We start from the raw sequence: 18,805 nt of genomic DNA on the forward strand, positions 1-18,805 counted from the left end.
CCACAGTGAGAGACCACAACAGAAAAATAACAAGTATTAGCAAGGATGTGGAGAAACTGGAACTCTTGTACACTGCTGATAGGAATATAAAATGGTGCAGCTAGTCTGGAAAACAGTTTGGCAGATTCTAAAATTTATATGGAAAGGCAAAAGGTTTAGAATAGCCAAAACAATCTGGAAAAGAACAAAGTTGGAAAAATGACACTATCTGATTTCAAGAGTTACTATAAAAAAGGTACAGAAATGACAGTGCAGTATCTGTAAAGAACAGACACACAACTCAACATAGAACACAGTCAAAAAATAAACTCACGCATATATGGTCAACTGATTTTTGAAAAAGGTGCAAAGGTAATGCAGTGGAAAAGGATAGCTTTTTCAACAAATGGGGCTGGAAGAACTGGATATCCATATGTAAACACAATGAACTTGGGTCCATACCTCACACCATACACACAAAAAATTAACTCAAAATAGAACCCAGACCTAAATACAATACCCAAAACTATAAAACCTCCAAAAGAAAACCTTGGAGAAAATCTCTGTGAACTAAGGTTAAGCAGATTTCTCTATTTTTTTTTTTTGCAGTTTATTTTTTGAAAGGTTATATACTTCATTTATAGTTATTATAAAATGTTAGCTATACTCCCCATGTTGTACAATATATACTTGCAGCTATTTTTCTATTTAGTAGTTTGTACCTCTTAGTCCTCTACCTCTTTATTGCCCCTCTTCCTTTCCCTCTCCCCACTGGTAACCACTAGTTTGTTCTCTATGAGTCTGCTTCTTTTTTGTTCTACAGATTAGGCAAAGATTTCTCAGCTGTAACATCAAAAGCACAATCCACAAAAGAACAAATTGATAAATCAAACTTCATCAAAACTAAAAACCTCTGCAAAAGACACTGTTAATGAAAAGACAAGCCATAGATTAAGAGAAACTCTTTGCAAAGCATATATCTGATAAAGGACTTGTGTCTAAAAAAAGTAAACACTGCTCAAAACTCAACAATAAAAAAAATTTTTAAAGATGCAAAGACTTCAATAGATGCTTGACCAAAAATGATATACAGATGATAAAAAAAGATGCTTAATAGTGTTAGTCATTAGGGGAATATCAATCAAAACCATAATGAGATATCGCTACACACACATCAGAATGGCTAAAATAAGAAATGCTGATAATACCAAATGCTGCCTAAGATGCGGAGAAACTGGGTAACCTGTGCACTACAGGTGGGAATGTGAAAGTGTGGCAATTCCTTATAAAACTTAACTCACATATTGCAGGTTGGGGGGCAACTGCACTTTTAGTCATTTATACAAGAGAAATGAAAACTTATATCCACACAAAAATCTACACACAAATGTTCACAGTAACTTTATCCATAACAGCCAATAACTGGAAATAACCAAATGTCCTTCAATGGGTAAAAGGTTAAACAAATTGTAATACATCTGTATCAAGGAATACTACTCAGTAATTAAAAGGAACAAATTTAATATACATAACAACTTGGAAGGATCACCAAGGAATTATACTGAGTGGAAAAGCCAATCTCAAAAGGTTAAATAGTACAATATATGACTCAATTTATATAACATTTTCTTAAAATAAAATTATAGAGATAGAGAACAGATTAGTGGTTACCAGGAATCAGAGACTGGGGTGGGGAGGTGGGAGGGAAGTAGGGTGGCTATAAAGGGATTAATGAGATGGAACTTTGTGGTAATGAATAGTTCTGCATCTTGATTGTGGCAGTGGATACACGAACCTACACATGTGATAAAATTGCACAGAACTTATATGGGAAAAGAATCTAAAAAGAGTGGATATAGGTATATGTATAACTGGTTCACTTTGCTGTACAGCAGAAACTAACACAACATTGTGAATCAATGATACTCCAATAAAAATTAATTTAAAAAATTTTTTTAATTGTCCAGAACTACACATACACACAGAGAGTGCATGTAAAAATGGTGACCAAAAAAAAAAAATGGTGACAAGTGAATAAGTTTGGTGGATTGTAGCAATGTCATTTTCCTGGTCTTGATATTATACTATAATTATGCAAGAGTTTATCACTGGGAGAAACTGAGTAAAGCATACCCAGAAACTCCCTCTCTGTATTTTTTGCAACATTCTGTAAATCTACAATTATTTCAATATGAAAAGCTTTTTTCAATAGGCAAAAGACTTAAACAGACACTTCACAAAAAAGACATATAAAAAGATGTTCAACAGCATTAGTCATTAGGGAAGTGTAAAATAAAACCACAAGGAGATACTACTACACACCTATTAGAATGACTAAAATTAAAAAGACTGACCACACCAAAACATAGGTGAAAATGTGGAAATGTACATTTTCACTGCTAGTAAGGAATGTAAAATGATATATCCACTTTAGAAAACAGTTTATCAGTTTCTCAAAAAGTTAAACATACCTACCACATGATACAACCATAGGTCCAAGGATAAAGGAAATATATGCCCACACAAAGACTTATACATGATGTTCACAGCAGCTTTATTGGTAAGCCAAAACAATCCAAGCCCATCAAGAGGTGAATGGATAAACAAAGTGTGGGATATGCATACAATGGAAACTACTCTCCAATAAGAATGAATGACCTGGGACCTCCTTGGTGATCCAGTGGCTAAGACTCCACGCTCCCAATGCAGGGGACCCAGGGTTCGATCCCTGGTCAGGGAACTAGATCCCACATGTCTCAACTAAAGATTCTGCACGCTGCAACCAAAAAAAAAAAAAAAAAAAGGATCCTGCCTGCCACAACGAAGATCCCGTGTGCCCCAAGTAAGACCCAACGCAAACAAATAAATAAATAAATATTTCTTAAAAAATGAATGACCTATTGATAGGCTCATTAACATGGATGAATCTCAAAATAACAATGTCAAATGAAAGAAATTAGACAAAGAAACTATATACTTCATGATCCCATTTATATGTTTTCTATAGTGATTTCAGTGGGTGTCTGGGAAAAGGGGAAAAGTGTGTGGGTGGGAATGATGACAAAGGACACGTGGAAACTTTTGGGGTGATGGATATGTTCACTACCTTTAATGTGATGAAATTTCCATAGATATACATGTGTCAAAACTTGCCAAACTGTTCACTTTAAACAAATAGTTTATTATTGAAGGGGATCAGAATATGCTACTCCAAAATATGCAACTTTGGCATAAGGATTATTTGAGCTGAAGTCAATTGGAAAACAGCAAACAGGAAGAACTCTCTGCCCTCTCCCTTTCTGCCCAAAAGCTGGGCAAAAATTTCCCTTTATAAAGGTGTTCCCCTCTCCCGTACCAGGAAGAGAACTACTCCTGTCTGCATAACAAATCTTACAAAACAACCCTTATTTATCATACATTTCCTAGTCACCTACCCACAACTTACACCCCACCATAAGTTCAAACCCCCTTTTTACTTTGTCTAAGCTCTTCTCCAAACTTTATCACTCTTTGGTAAAACAGCATATAAGCCTCCCAGACTTTTCATAGTACCTGGTATATTTTATTAAAATGAATCATCTTTCCCCCTTCCCACCTCCAAATCTGTTTCTCCTATCACAGTTGACCAAAATTAGAAAAACAGAAATAATCCTAGTCTCCTCCCTCTCCTTAGTCAATTGATACCAGTCCTTTTGATTTCTTTCCCCTAAATCTATCTCAGCGTCATTCCCAACTTGCCATCTCCACTCCTCTGCCCATTATCATTTCTCAGAAACAACACTGCTCTTGCCTCCATTCCTGCCTTACTCAATCCGTTATCCACAGTGTAGCAGAGAGATCTAAGCCACAAATCTGACATTCCTGCCCAGCTTGGAATCCTTTGACAGCTCCCTGTCTTCATTCAATCTAAAATCCAAACTCCTCAATACAGCATAACAGGCTCTCCTTCTCCAGCCACATCTGGATACTATAGCCTGATCTTCAACCTTCCAAAATGAAAGGACCATGCTAACTTGTGTTTTTGGGAGTGGTCATCAATGGGCCTGAAATGTATTTCCTACCCTATCTACCTAAGGCAAATCATCCTACTGGATTCAGGTCAATTGTAACCTCTTCTGTGACCTTTCAAAGTTAAACTCTGTCATTTACGCTCTCAGTGGGCCTTCTCTGTACCTGTATTACTGCTGTATTTAATATTCATCCACTCCAATAAACTGAATCATATTCATACATAATAATACTGACACAGTAAGTTTTTCTTTTAATTAATTTGTTTATCTTTGGCTGCATTGGGTCTTTGTTGCTGCGTGCGGGCTTTCTCTAGTTGTGGTGAGCGGGGGCTACCCTTCATTGCGGTGTGCAGGCTTCTCACTGCAGTGGCTTCTCTTGTTGCAGAGCACAGGCTCTAGGCGCACAGGCGTTAGTAGTTGCAGCACGTGGGCTCAGTAGTTGTGGCACACGGGGTTAGTTGCTCCGCGGCATTTGGGATCTTCCCGACCAGGGACAGAACCATGTCCCTTGCACTGGCAGGCAGATTCTTAACCACTGTGCCACCAGGCAAGTCCCACTGCTACCATTTAAAAATGTCTAGAGCAGGCGGGAGTAAGAAGCATCCCTCAAGTGGCCATTCTGAGCCAAAAGCAGAAAATCTAGTCACAGGAACACACGTGTAACTTGTAAACCCTGGCTCAGACATGTTTGAGTCCATGTGCTTCACCATGAGTCTTGGTTTTACCAAATGAAAAACTATTTCTGTACTTAAACTCTTCCTGGGAGGAGAGAGGCAAGAGGAATAGTAGAAAGAGCCAAAGTCAGAAAACCTGGGTTCAAATCCCAACCCTTCTACTTTCTAGATGGTCAAATCTACCTTCATTTCTGCTTCCTCAGGTAAAATGGAAACAGTACCTTCCTCTTCAGGTTATCATGAGACTTAGAAATAATGTATATAAAAATAACTTGCACATAAATAGGTAGTCAATAATATTGGATTAAATATTTACCTCACAACGCACAAAAAAAGGAACAGTTACAAAAATGATCAAAATTATAGGCTGTGCAAAAACAACTCTAGGATTTTCAAGCAGAAATTAAGCAATTTACTAGAGAAGAACAAAGACTAGGAGCCAGATATCCTGGGTCTCTGTTTTGTAACTAACTAGTTAAATGACCCTGGGCAAGCCATCCTGAACCTCAATTTCCTCTCTTATAAAATGAAAAAATTAAATTAGCCTGAAATTATTCTGTGCTTTTTAAGTAGTGTCACTCAACTAGCAATAGATATGAATTTAGAACCCAGATCTAGTTCAGTACTACTCAAAATAATGTTTCTAAATTGCCTCACAAAAGAAAAAGACTATGAAATAATATGTGGATGGCAGAGGCAGTTCAGACAAATGGGTAGAAGGAAAGATTTCATGTTAGGACTGAAAAGAGATAAATAAAACCAAAGATGATGAACTTGATACTAATGTAAGAGTAAGGGATATAAAAAAGGTAAAACACAGGGGACTTCCCTGGTGGTGCAGTGGATAAGAATTCGCCTGGCAATGCAGGGGACATGGGTTCAATCACTGGTCCAGGAAGACCCCACATGCCGTGGAGCAACTAAGCCTGCGAGCCACAACTACTGAGCCTGAGTGCTGCAACTACTGAAGCCCACACGCCTAGAGCCCGTGCTCTGCAACAAGAGAAGCCACCACAATGAGAAGCCTGTGCACTGCAACAAAGAGTGGCCCCCGCTCGCCGCAACTAGAGAAAGCCTGCGTGCAGCAATGAAGACCCAACGCAGCCAAAAATTAATTAATTTTTAAAAAATAAATAAACATTAGACTGATAGATACAAGCAACATGATCAAACATTAAAATTTTTTTCAAACATTAAAAATTTTAAGCCCTTAAATCATTAAACAATAAGTGAATTTATCTGATCCCATATAGTTACTTAGAAAATATTTTAAAAACTAAAAAATACCTACTCAAAAGCACATCAAAAGATCAGTTTACTTCCTATTTATGTACACTACTAACACCCACTACTAATTCTACCCAGAGGGAGAAATGAGTTTTGTAAATCAGACATACCACAACTAGTTTTTATTTTTATTTGTTAAACCAGTTTTCTAAAAAATTACATGCAACAGCAAATTCCATTAACTTCACAATGCTGTTTTTTTTTAAGTGAGTATTTTTTCTATCCTAATCTAGAACATTAAAGAGCTTGAGTAGTTTTTTTTAATGTCATTTTTAAACTTTTTATTATGGAAATTTAAAAACATACACAAAAGTACAGAGAATACTATGTGTATTCCCATACACCCATCATCTAGCTTCAACAATTTCTGAATGCCATTTTTACTTAAGTCTTTTTTATTTTAAAGTAATACTGGGGCTTCCCTGGTGGTGCAGTGGTTGAGAGTCTGCCTGCCGATGCAGGGGACACGGGTTCGTGCCCCGGTCCAGGAAGATCCCACATGCCGCGGAGCGGCTGGTCCCGTGAGCCATGGCCACTGAGCCTGCGCGTCCGGAGCCTGTGCTCCGCAACGGGAGAGGCCACAGAAGTGAGAGGCCCGCCTACCGCAAAAAAAAATAAAAATAAAACAATAAAGTAATACTGAAAAATATTTACATTTAAATATAACTCACAGGACTTCCCTGGTGGCGCAGTTGTTAAGAATCCGCCTGACAATTCAGGGGACACGGGTTCGAGACCTGGTCCAGTAGGATCCCACATGCCGTGGAGCGACTGAGCCCGTGCGCCACAACTATTGAGGCTGCGCTCTAGAGCCTGTGAGCCACAACTACTGAGCCCATGTACCACAACTACTGAAGCCCGCGCACCTAGAGCCTGCGTTCCACAACAAGAGAAGCCACCGCAGTGAAAAGCCCGCACACCACAACAGAGTAGCCCCCGCTCTCTGCAACTAGAGAAAAGCCCGCACGCAGCAACGAAGACCCAACGCAGCCATCAATCAATCAATCAATCAATCAATCAATCTCACAAACTGTCCATTAAAGTGTTCTGGCCAATGATGGAAAAAAATGTTTTTAGAAATATTTTTACATGTGATATAAATCAACATTATTGAAAAAAGTTATAATTTCAAAGCTCACATAATCCTACCTATTTTCTAAAAGCTGATGAAAATTTAATACAAAATTAAGAAATATAAAAATTTTAAGACACTGAAAACGTATCTTAAAATATTAAAAATCTCACCTGCTTCTGAAACATAAGACATATGGAAACTGTACATTTTGTAGGAAAATGAAGACTTCAGGTTACTTCTCCAGTGTACCTGAGACTTTCAGGCTTTCATAAAGATGAATTTCCCTTACACACAGGAATACCAATATGTTAACTAGAGCTGTCCCAACGATTAAATGTCAGCTATCAATTCACAGACAATTCATACAACATTCTGCTTAAATATTACAGGTCTAATTGTTCCTCTCTTCTCAAGTTTACCGAATTCAGGCAAACAGGTGAGTCATGCAATATAATTATATAAACATTACCAGAAATGCTGAAATATATGCAGACTCATGCTATGTTTGAGCTAAAATTATGGCTGTTAAAAAAGCTTGCTACTGCTTGTGACTCTCCTAAGCCTCCCTGAACAAACTCACTCCTCTTAAATTCCACTGTTACTTGAACCTCATATGGCATGCCTGGGCAAATTTGATGACTTGGATTTTGTTTTAGAAGCCAGGCTTACTGCCAAGTCTGCTGTGTCTACTCCCCTGACCCACCAGGACAGCTTTAGACAACACCTCCCTTATTTATGTTACTGCTGTGAGCAGTCAAACTACTGCTTACTATCAAATGAGGCTCAACCTACTCAGGTTTCCTAACTCTCAGGAGTAATGCAACTGACTTCAATGTATTCTGGCTTTCTCAACCCCACCTCTTACTTAAAATAAAACATCACATATTGAATCACCAACTACTCAATACTAAGAAGGAAAGTAAAGGGCGTTAAACTTCACAATCAATAACACAACTAATTATCTTCTCTTAAAATATTCCATTTTATATATTTGTATTTTATTTATGACTTTTTCTGAAGAACGAACTCCACAATTTCTTACCAAAAATGTCCTCATGATCACACTGCATTGAAAAAATAAATACAGAGCAAGACTCAAAAGCAGAGTTTGGGATATACTTCAATAAAAATACAGTAATTTTACGTGAAGCTTACTGGTTGCCACAGAAAGGCAAGTCATAATAAGTTGATTCTACAATTTACCTTAATATCTCAAATGCCCTTAAATACTTAAGATTCAGGCCTTACTAGACCCCCACAATTTCTTAGCGATGTACATAATGCCAACTTTTAATTTTCATATCATCTAATAAAACCACAGTATTACCTCTGCTAATAGTTTAGAATATATGTCAAAATATCCCTTCTGTATTGGTAAATGGGAAAAGCTAAGAAAGCACAGGTATAGCAATGCTCTTACAGTGATAAAGTTTTAACAAAACAATATGACATTGAAATTTTTTCCTCAATTTTTCCCCATACTCACTAAAACACATTTATTCACTAATCTCCATCACAAAATTCTGCTAATACCCTTAGGAGCATCCTCTACCCCATCAGGAAAAGTGTCAAGGAAACAGAATATTATATTATTCTTCCAAGTGAAATGGTGAAATGTTTATCCAATCACTTAATATATATTCTCACTGCATTCGAGTCTAAAAAGAAAGCTGACCTATGGTATGAAAGTAAGGTTCAGCAGTAATCAAATCTTCCTTTACAGTATCTAATGCGCCATGCAAACACGCCATTAATTTCTACAGGAAACCATACAAGCAACTTCTCTTTTTTCATACTGATTTAAATATCCAATTATACTTAGTATGGTTAACAAATTAACCATCCTTCACACCATACTTAGTAACAACTTAATTCAAGAAAGTAAAAAACGTAATTAAAAGCAAGTGACTTTCAGTACTTATGTTTAGTAAGATATGAGAAAGAAGGTAACACTGAAAAGATAATAGAATTAAAAGGAAAAAATAAAAATATCTAAGACAAATATTCCAACTCATCTAAGAAAGGTTTAAGACAGGATCTCTCATCTGCCCCTACTCTCTCTAAATGTTTTAGTTTAGTATAGGAAAAAGGTCTAGGAAATAGGAGGAAATAAAAAATAATCTATCGTCAGTTTTTGTGTTTTTAAAAAAATGTTAACCACCATCACTTAATGAGCACCACTGGGCCAAGGACTGTGCTAAGAGCTTTAAATATATTAGCTCATTTAAAACAAGATAAAACAAAACCACTGAGTATAAATTATCAATAAAAACAAAAGAAATGAGAAAATGAAATTATCTACAAGACAGTAAATTATAAAGAACAGAATCAGATGTCCAAGCACTAAACAGAGTAGAACACTACAGATTAAAGACGAGGACAATGATCTAGAAAAAGTTCCTCAACTTCATTTTTTAAATTTTTATTTAAAAATTTTTTCCTCAACTTCATGTGAAAAAGGTACTAAACTGGTATCTGATAAAACTACACTTTCTTACAAAAATACATATTGTATCTAAGATATTTCTCCCCTTTCAAAAAGCAGCAGGAGATAAGACATAACACACCTATAGCACACCCTCCTCCCAGTGACTCTCATTCAGGACTAAAAAGTCAGTGTTTAGTAATGAACAAACCCTGAGAATGAAACTTTGAATTTGAAACATAAAGATTATTACAACATCAAACTAAATTAGAGATATACAATCAATACACTAAAATAGAGCACCAGAAACTGCCCTTTATAATGGCAAAATATAATGGCAAATAATATTAATGAAATACATTAAACACTTAGCGATTTTAAATTCTCTATTTCCTATTGAGGTAGCTCTTCATTTTGAAACTAGGTATTAAGTAAAAGAAATGTAAACATAGTATTTTGATTCATTTTTAACTGGAAAAAATCAAAGTTAACACTGTCCTATTTAAAAAAAACAAAAAGCTAAAGACTAGGATCTTAAATTTTCTTTAATGGAAAAATCTCAAAACACCTTGGTAAGCAATAAACTTAAAAAGTCAGTTACTGGCGATGTATGTTTATGTATAGCTGATTCACTTTGTTATACAGCAGAAACTAACACACCACTGTAAAGCAGTTATGCTCCAATAAAGATGTTTAAAAAAAGTCACAACAGGGCTTCCCTGGTGGCGCAGTGGTTGAGAGTCCGCCTTCCGATGCAGGGGACACAGGTTCGTGCACCGGTCTGGGAAGATCCCACATGCTGCGGAGCGGCTGGGCCTGTGAGCCATGGCCGCTGAGCCTGTGTGTCCGGAGCCTGTGCTCCGCAACGGGAGAGGCCACAACAGTGAGAGGCCCGCGTACCGCAAAAAAAAAAAAAAAAAAAAAAAGTCACAACATATTGAACTTATCAAGTGTCAAATCATCTAATTTGTACTTTAACAAGCTTGCTTAGGATATTCACTAAATTAAGCCCCTTGGCTTGTTCTCAGTCTCCATCCACTATCCCCCCCCACCTCCAAATATTTTTCAAAAAGCTTCTGTATGGAAATTTAGATGTGATACAAGTACTCTTAAGCCTTGAGAGAGAAGGAAAACCTGCAGCCCAAAATTACCAAGATCTGCTGTCTTACGGAATTGACCAATAAAAGTCAAAGAACTGAAACAAGTCTCATAAACTTCCCCTACCACCAAAAAACAACAACAAAAAAAACCGTAAGGACTTACTCAAAACTTAAGTGGTACTTTTTCATTAACTGAACAAATACTGGTTGCCTACTATGTTAAACGCACTGTGTTAGGCATCCATGAACAAGATACAGACATTATCAATGCCCTCATGGAATGTTCTGCTTCAGTGAGGAAGAGAATTCAGAAACAAGTAAACTCACTGATATGACCCAATACTGATCTGAATCCTAGTAAGCAATTTTACTTTCATGGCCCACTTTACTTCACCTTATCATCCTAAATGTAGGTCAGTTAATCCACTTAGTTCCTTCAAACTACACACTCATAATTTTGCATAGTAAAATGAAATCAGGGACTTCCCTGGTAGCGCAGTCGTTGAGAATCCGCCTGCCAATGAAGGGGACACGGGTTTGATCCCTGGTCCCAGAAGATCCCACAAGCGGCAGAGCAACTAAGCCAGTGCGCCACAACTACTGAGCCTGCGCTCTAGAGCCCACGAGCCACAACTACTGAGCCCGAGTGGCCACAACTACTGAAGCCCGTGCGCCTAGAGCCCGTGCTTCACAACAATAGAAGCTACCACAATGAGAAGCCTGCCGAAAATAAAATAAATAAATAAAATTTAAAAAAAAGAAATGGATTTAAAAAATGAAATTAATTTTGTGGACAAATAACTTTGAAACCTTAGTTTTGAATAACACATCCTTTTCAATAGAATTTAAAAATTAGCTGCTAGGTGTTCATAGCAACACTATTTACAATAGCCTAAAGGTAGAAATAGCTCATGTCCTGTCCATCTATGGATGAATAAACAAACTGGAGTATATATACAATTGAACGTGATTCAGTCACTAAAAAAGAATGACGGGGCTTCCCTGGTGGCACAGTGGTTGAAAGTCCGCCTGCCGATGCAGGGGACACAGGTTCGTGCCCCGGTCCGGGTCCGGGAAGATCCCACATGCCGCAGAGCGGCTGGGCCCGTGAGCCATGGCTGCTGAGCCTGCGCGTCTGGAGCCTGTGCTCCGCAACGGGAGAGGCCACAACGGTGAGAGGCCCGCGTACCGCAAAAAAAAAAAAAAATGACATACTGCGATGTTCTACAGCATGGATGAACCACAAAAACACTATGCTAAGTGAAAGAAGCCCGACACAAAAGGTCACATATGTATGATTCCATTTATATGAAATATCCAGAATAGGTAAATCCATAGAGACAGATCCCAGATTAGAGATTTGGCTGCCAGGGACCTGAAGGGGAAAAGGGAGAATGAGGAGCAACTGCTTACTGGGTTTGGGGTTTCCTTTTGGGGTGATGAAAATGTGTTGAAATTAGATGTGGTGATTGCACAACACTGGGAATGCACTAAATGCCACTGAATCATTCAATTAAAAATGGTTTATGTCATGTGTATTTCAACCTAATTTTTTTTAATTTACAAAAAATAGCTACTAGAGGAGATATGAGGATATATGTATATGTATAGCTGATTCACTTTGTTATACAGCAGAAACTAACACACTACTGTAAAGCAATTATACTCCAATAAAGATGTTAAAAAAAAATAGACTACTTTAAAGTAGACTTTTTGTCACAAACAAAACTGCTCAAGTTTAACTTTGGGAAAATCAGTTGTAAATCAAGTTTCAAACCTTAACTCCTCTAGACCCATTTAGTATCAAAAAAATTTTTAGGGGTTTTATGGCAAAAATAATTCCTTAAATAGCTGTTTTTATAGCATTTAAATGTTATTTAATATTTTGGATGTACATACAACTCCTACTTGATGATAATCCTTTATTACTCATATGTTTGGTTAACATCTTTATTGATCATATATTTGGTATTTAATGTACTCTAATCAAGTTTGTGCCCAATAAAGGTTTGCTGACATCATCAACTCTTTATCTTCTTTATAAATACTCATTCAAACAAGATTTTATTTTATTAAATACCCATAATTTAAGTACAATTCAATGCAACCCTCTCCACCAATGCCACTTTCCCCGTTTCTACCTCTATTATAAGCTGCACCACCATTCAGTCAGCCTAGTAGCACAGTTATTTGGGTTATGTGCCCCCCATTCCATTTCCCAAGCTCCTTGAGGGGTCTTAGTTCTTTCTGTATCCATCATAACACTACCTAACACTACCTTGAGCATAATAGGTGCTCAAATGATGTCAGTGGAACTGAAAAAAACGCAGCCAACAAATAACTACTGTAAATTATTTACTATGTTGAGAAAGACATCTAACATATAAAGACTAATAGGGCTGATAATACAGTACAAATACTTCCCAGAGAATCCTTATGCCATACGTTCAGATATGTTTTTCAGTGCAACCCTACAGAACAGTCTATTGAACATCAATATGAACATAAAGTAATTCACCTAACACCGGAAAAAATAAAAGGGGATTAGTCTTATCCATCTCCCTTTTGAAGTTCGCCTGCATAAGTAATAAGGAAACTGAACTTAATGAACCACAGTATTCCAAACCAGGTCACAGGAGAGTCCCCAACCATCCTGTTTCTATTTCCTGATTGGTCTGACCTCCAAGCATTATGGTGCCCAGGCTTTCACTCTCTCCTTTAAAACCCAACTCATGATCTCCTTTAAAACATCTTCCGAGGTGAGCTTTTTCTTAAAAACTGACTTCCAGAACTTTCTAGGGAAATTACAAACACGGCACCCCACTTCTTAAAATCTTCCGAAACACTCAGCTCAAAAAAAAAAGAAACCCAGTTTTCGGAAAAGTCCCGTTATAGTTACACTTCGAATTAAATGTGGGCCATTAACTTGCACAAGTGGAAGTTAACACTACAGTGTAACTCTCCTAGCAAAGTAGATTTAAACAGACATGTGCACTAATTTTTGAGAGCTCCTGCACTTCCAGAATGCGCATCTTTCAAATGAAGATTGTTTTTAAAACCTAGAATAGATGAAAAACCAAACCTGCTTACACTTCACAGGGACATTTCCTCCGCACCACGCTGGCAAAGCAGCGACAACCAGACGCCACCTGGGCAGCAGCCCCGACCCTCGGCCTCCAAACCCCGGGCGTCCACTGGCCACAGGCGTCCCGGAGTCCAGTTCCCCACTAGTTTGCTTCCAGCCTACCCCGCGGCCACTTCCACGTCGCTGCGACCCACACACCTCCTCAGCGGTTTAAATCCGCTCTTCACTCACCACACACACACTATGTTACCAGACACTCACCACACACACACACACACACACACACACACACACACGTTACCACTCACCCCCCCCACGATGTTACCAGACATCACCACACACACACACACACACACACACACACTATGTTACCAGACACTCACCCCCCCCCCAACACACACACACACACACACACGATGTTACCAGACCCGGGACAACCAAGGGACCAGGCAGGGAGGGGGCGAGCTCTTGCGAGCGAGAAGAGCTGACGCTCCTCGTTCCCGCCCCGCCCGGCACCCACCTGCAGGCCGCGAGACCGGGGGCGGCGGTGGCGGCGCCCCGTCCTCGCCAAAGACGAGTTTAAAGTCGAGCTCGTCGTGGGCGCCACAGTTTGCAGTAGTCATCGGCGTGGCCCAGGGTGCTGCGGCTCCTCCTCAGGCGGCGGCGGCGGCGGCGGCGGCGGCTCCTCAGCGCCGCTTCATGCCGGGCCGCGCCGGCCAGGAGGTTGCAGCTCCGCAGCAAACTTTCCGGGCGGAGACCGCGACGTCGAGCGTTCCGTTCCGAACTCTAAAACTGGACGCGCGCCGAACCGCACCAGGAGCCGCCACCACTGCCAGTCGTCGATGCCCAAGCTGCCACGGTCGCCTTAGACGATATTCCCCGCCCCCCTACAGCGGCCGCCACCGGCGCGCTCCCGCGCCGTGCCGCGAGCCCGGTCCCGCCCCCCACCGCGCGCCCATCTGACCCGGCCGCCCATAGGCCACTGGCGCCGCGGACGAGCCCGATGGCTCCGCCCCCTCACCGGCCTACCGCGTGACTCCCTCTCCAGGAGAAGGAAGTCACGTGAATATGGAGAGCCAGATAGCCCTACTACCTCTTGGGAGTCGTAGTTTGCATCAACTCTTTCTAAGCCAGGACCCGGTACCAGGGTGTGAGGTCGATAGCCCTCTAATTATATTGAGGCGCCCACCACCGGCCAGTCAGAGATCCCTTGCCTTATTAGGCAGACCCCACGTTGGGGAAGGGGCGCCAAGAGCCTTGGGGTTAAGGGTGCGGTGACACGCGGCTGTAGTGTTATTCCTGCCTGGCTGGGTTTGGGGAAGGTAAAAGCGCCCCGGAGGGTTACGTGGACATCACTCACTCCCTCATCCCTTTACCCCAGCCTTAATGGCGGAGTCTCGAGAAGGCTGGGACTGGGTCGGGCTTCCAACTAAGGTGGGGCGGAGCCGGAGGAAACCTGGGTTGCGCAACGAGGCCCAAGTCTGAGCTACCAGTCGCTGCGGACCCACCCTTGCGGGGCGGGGCCCGCGCTTTGCTGGCTGAGCCTTTTGTCTGCTCGCCGTCAGCCGGCCAGGCAGCTGCTCCTTCGAGGACAGCCGGCGCATTCGAGGCGTCGGCAAAGCCCCCGGGGCAGGGCCTGTCCCTGCTGTAAGTCAGGCCGACTGAACGGGAAAACCCCGTCGTGAACTCGCACCATTCAACGGGCTCTGTGACCTCTGAATCCCTATGCACATCGGTTAAAGCGGGAGGGATTGTGTTACCCAAACTGAGTGGCTGTTAGGAGGGAGGAAATGACACTGCGTCAGAACAGTTTCACTCTCTGCCCCTCCCCAGCGGGCCTGTCTTGCCTGGAGACTACCCAAGATGCCTCCTCCTGGGCCCTGGGGTAGAGGCTGGGCCCAGGGACGCTGAGCCTGGCTTGTTTACTTAGGGCTCCTCCAAGGCACAGGGTGGACGGAGAGCTGGAAGAGGTGGCGGTGACCAACTCCCCTAGCTCCAGGCTGCAAAGGGCATAGCATCCCTAGAAGTGTGTTGCCAGAGGAACCAAGTTGCTATGTCTCAGAAACTTGGGTGCAGGTGCAAGAGCCCAGGCACATCCCACGCTGTCCACAAAAGCCGCTGGAGAAGAGGGCAAGGTGGAGCACCCTCCAGAGATGTCTCAATATGTGGACTGACAACCTGAGCTACCAGGGAGCCCTAGGGAAAGCCCAACTAGGCCTAGGGTCAGGAGGACAGGGAACGCACAGAGCCGTTGACACGTTTATCTTGGATTGGTTCACCCCTGAGGTCAGAAAACTTTTCCTGCCCTGTGCTCTGTACCCATACCTGTGCTGGACCTGGGAAGGCAGAGATAAATTAATCTCCCTTCAGGCATCAGGGAGAGGAAGCAAGCAAGTCTATAATCACTGTGCAAAGAGATTAGGGCTGTGCCAAGAGCTCAGAGAAGGCTTATAATCTCCCAGACTGCAGGCGTCCACAAGGCTAAGAATTGGAGAGATGGGCAAGAAGTGAGAAAGATGGTTCCAGGCAGAGAACAGATTTCCAAAGACTTGGAGACCAGAGAGTACACGCAGTGAACAGAAGCCAAAGGTAAAGCCAGATGAAGGGGCAGGGTACTGCAAGCCACTGCAAGGTATCTGGACTTTATCGTGAGTGCAGGAGGGAGCCATAAAAGGGTTTCCAGCAGGAGACTTCCATGTTCAGAATTCTGAATCTCTGGATTGGAGTGGGGGAGGGGAAGGTTAGAGGCAGAAGGAGATAACAGTAGTCAAGGAGAGGGAGCAAATGGTATTGAGTGGGTGAAATAGCCTTCCAATAAGCAGTCCTGCCTTCAAAGGATCTCCAACCTTGAGGGCCTAAGTGTGGAATTTAGAGCCCAAACTCCACACTAACTTTACAGCTTTCGGCCCCAGGCAGATGGTTGGTCTGCCAATTAGTACTACATGTAACATGACCCTTAGTATAGTAAAAGGCCCCAGAAGCTTAGCCAGCTCACCTCTCCTCCTCATAAAACGATGCAGTTTCAGGATGTGTGCCCCTACCACCCCCCCACAATACCTCCCAGGTTATCATCTGGAGAAAATGGACCTTCATCTAACCCCTCTGCCCTCTACACATGACTTTACCTGAACCAGGGGCTCAGCCAGCCAGGCCAGGGGGGAAGGCAAGAGGGAGATCATGGGCCCGTCAGCCCCACCACTGGGAAGGGAACAGAGAAGCTATAGGTGGCTTGAAAAATTCACCCATTCATCAAATGCTTAGCGATGCAACTGCGTTCCCAGCTACCATGCACCTGGAGAACACTTAAAAGGGCTCATGTCTTGGGGAAGGTTTCTGCTCTGGAGGAAACTGAGAACCCTAACCTGGAGTGATGAGGGCTGAGGCAGGGGGTGGGCACCAACTGCAGGAAGAGTGTTACCACCTTTGTAAGAAAGGCAGCAATGGCTGGGAGCTCTGCAGGCTGTGACGAATCAATACACAGACATCAATATACAAACTCTCTCCACCCCTTTTCCTTAGCCAGGTCCAGGACCTCCCCCATAAGCTCCTCGTCAGGTCAGCTCCAAAGCTCTCTTAGGCGGCAGGAGGCCATCTGACCCACCTCCAGCCTTCTGAGAGCCCTGTGAAACCAGGAGGCCTAGGGACCCAGTGCAACAGATAGAACCCCAGACTTGGCCAGGCTGGTGGACAAGGACTGTGTGGGTCCCCTCTCCCTCCTGTGTGCATGCCAGCCAGGCTCGAGACTGAGGAAAACCATCCCTTTCATCAGCTGCCACAGGCCTGGCCCTGAATTCTCATCGCTGAAGGCTCTCCTGTGGCGTCTTGAGCCATGGAATGGTACAGCTTAGCTCAGTCCAGCCCCCCTTGTTCCACATTAGGGCAAATAGGAGCCTTGGAGGAAAGTCAGAGTTTAGAAAAGTTCCTCCTCTCCATGGCACACATCCCCTCAACACAAGCTCTTGTTTGATTTTTCCTCTGTGCCTGCTCCCTACCCCCATGCCCAGGCTGGCCAGAGGGGACACAAGGAGTGCCCTTGAGCAGCTCCCAATCTGGGCGAAGGCGATATGACCAGCCAACTACAATGGAAGAAAGTTAGTTGCTGAAGTCAGCACATGGTGCTGAGAAGACAGGGTCAGCACTTTGTCCTCAAGTGCTAGGCTGAGGAGTTTGGACTTGATCCAGGGGGCAACTGAGAGCCATGGAGGAGTTCTGAGCAGGAGTGACACCTGGAAGGACTGAGTATGCAGGACTGCAGGGGCAAGGGATTACCCACCCATCTTTGCACCAAGTCCAGTCTGCTTGCTGTGGCCTTGGGAAGACCTGCCACCCTCTCCAGCCTTGTCCCTCCCTCTTGTGCTCATATCAAAACCACGTGTCCCCAAAATATGATGAGCTAAGAGGAAGTCCTCAATCAGGGTGGCTGGAATGGATGGATAAGTATGGTGGTTACCAGACCAGAGAGGGGTTTGGGCATCTAAGTGGCCTGAGTTTAAGGTGGGCATGATGAGAACAGTGGGTGGAGCTTTCAGACCTGACTGGGCCCTCCCAGTTGGTCCCAGCTCTTAGGCACGTCTCTCTGAGACCAGGGCAGGCATCACTGAGGTGTGCTAAAGTGAGACCATTTGAGGGCCAACATATTCAACCAGGATTTTGCCAGACATCCTCAGTCAAGGAACACACACTGGCCCCTCCCCACCTGCTACCCCGTGACTAACCCTTTCCCCACTACTTTTCCTGGGCCTTCGAAGTCCCCACACTCTAAACTCTATTTTAGCAACTGACCTCTACCCCTGCCTTTCCTTCCCCATAGCCCAGAAATGAACCTGACCCCTCCAGAGAAGGGGCTTCCCCAGGGAAACCACACTGGTGGGAGAAGAGGTCTGAGGACAGAGCCCAACCCCACCAGGGAAGTGGATCTTAAGACTTGGTACCTGGCCCACACAGGGTCCTCCCACAAGTTCTGACTAGCTCAGGATGCCTGAGGGGTCCACTGGGGCCTCTCTGTCCTGTTCCAGTTGGGGTACGAGGAAAGGCAAAGGGGGCATTTTGACTGAAACAGTTTTTTGTAAGAAAAATCAGAAATAAATTGTGCCTAAAGTTTGATGGCTGAGACTGAACCAAGCCTCAGTCTCTCTCCTGGGTGGGGCTCCTTCTCTGGAAGCACTGGTCT

General features: G+C 42.7%; 1 protein-coding gene across 1 annotated transcript in view; it reads right to left on the reverse strand.

Moving 5' to 3' along the window:
* Window positions 1-14,542, reverse strand: part of NFATC3 (nuclear factor of activated T cells 3) — a 130,799-nt gene extending 116,257 nt beyond the window's left edge. Inside the window, 1 exon segment of the mRNA XM_082607277.1 lies at window positions 14,156-14,542. Coding sequence (XP_082463403.1) covers window positions 14,156-14,258 — 103 coding nt within the window. The 5' untranslated portion in view covers window positions 14,259-14,542.
* Between the last annotated feature and the right edge of the window lie 4,263 nt (window positions 14,543-18,805).

The sequence above is a fragment of the Mesoplodon mirus genome (genome assembly GCF_964341445.2).
Source record: "Mesoplodon mirus genome assembly, chromosome: 19".
Lineage (NCBI taxonomy): Eukaryota > Metazoa > Chordata > Mammalia > Artiodactyla > Ziphiidae > Mesoplodon > Mesoplodon mirus.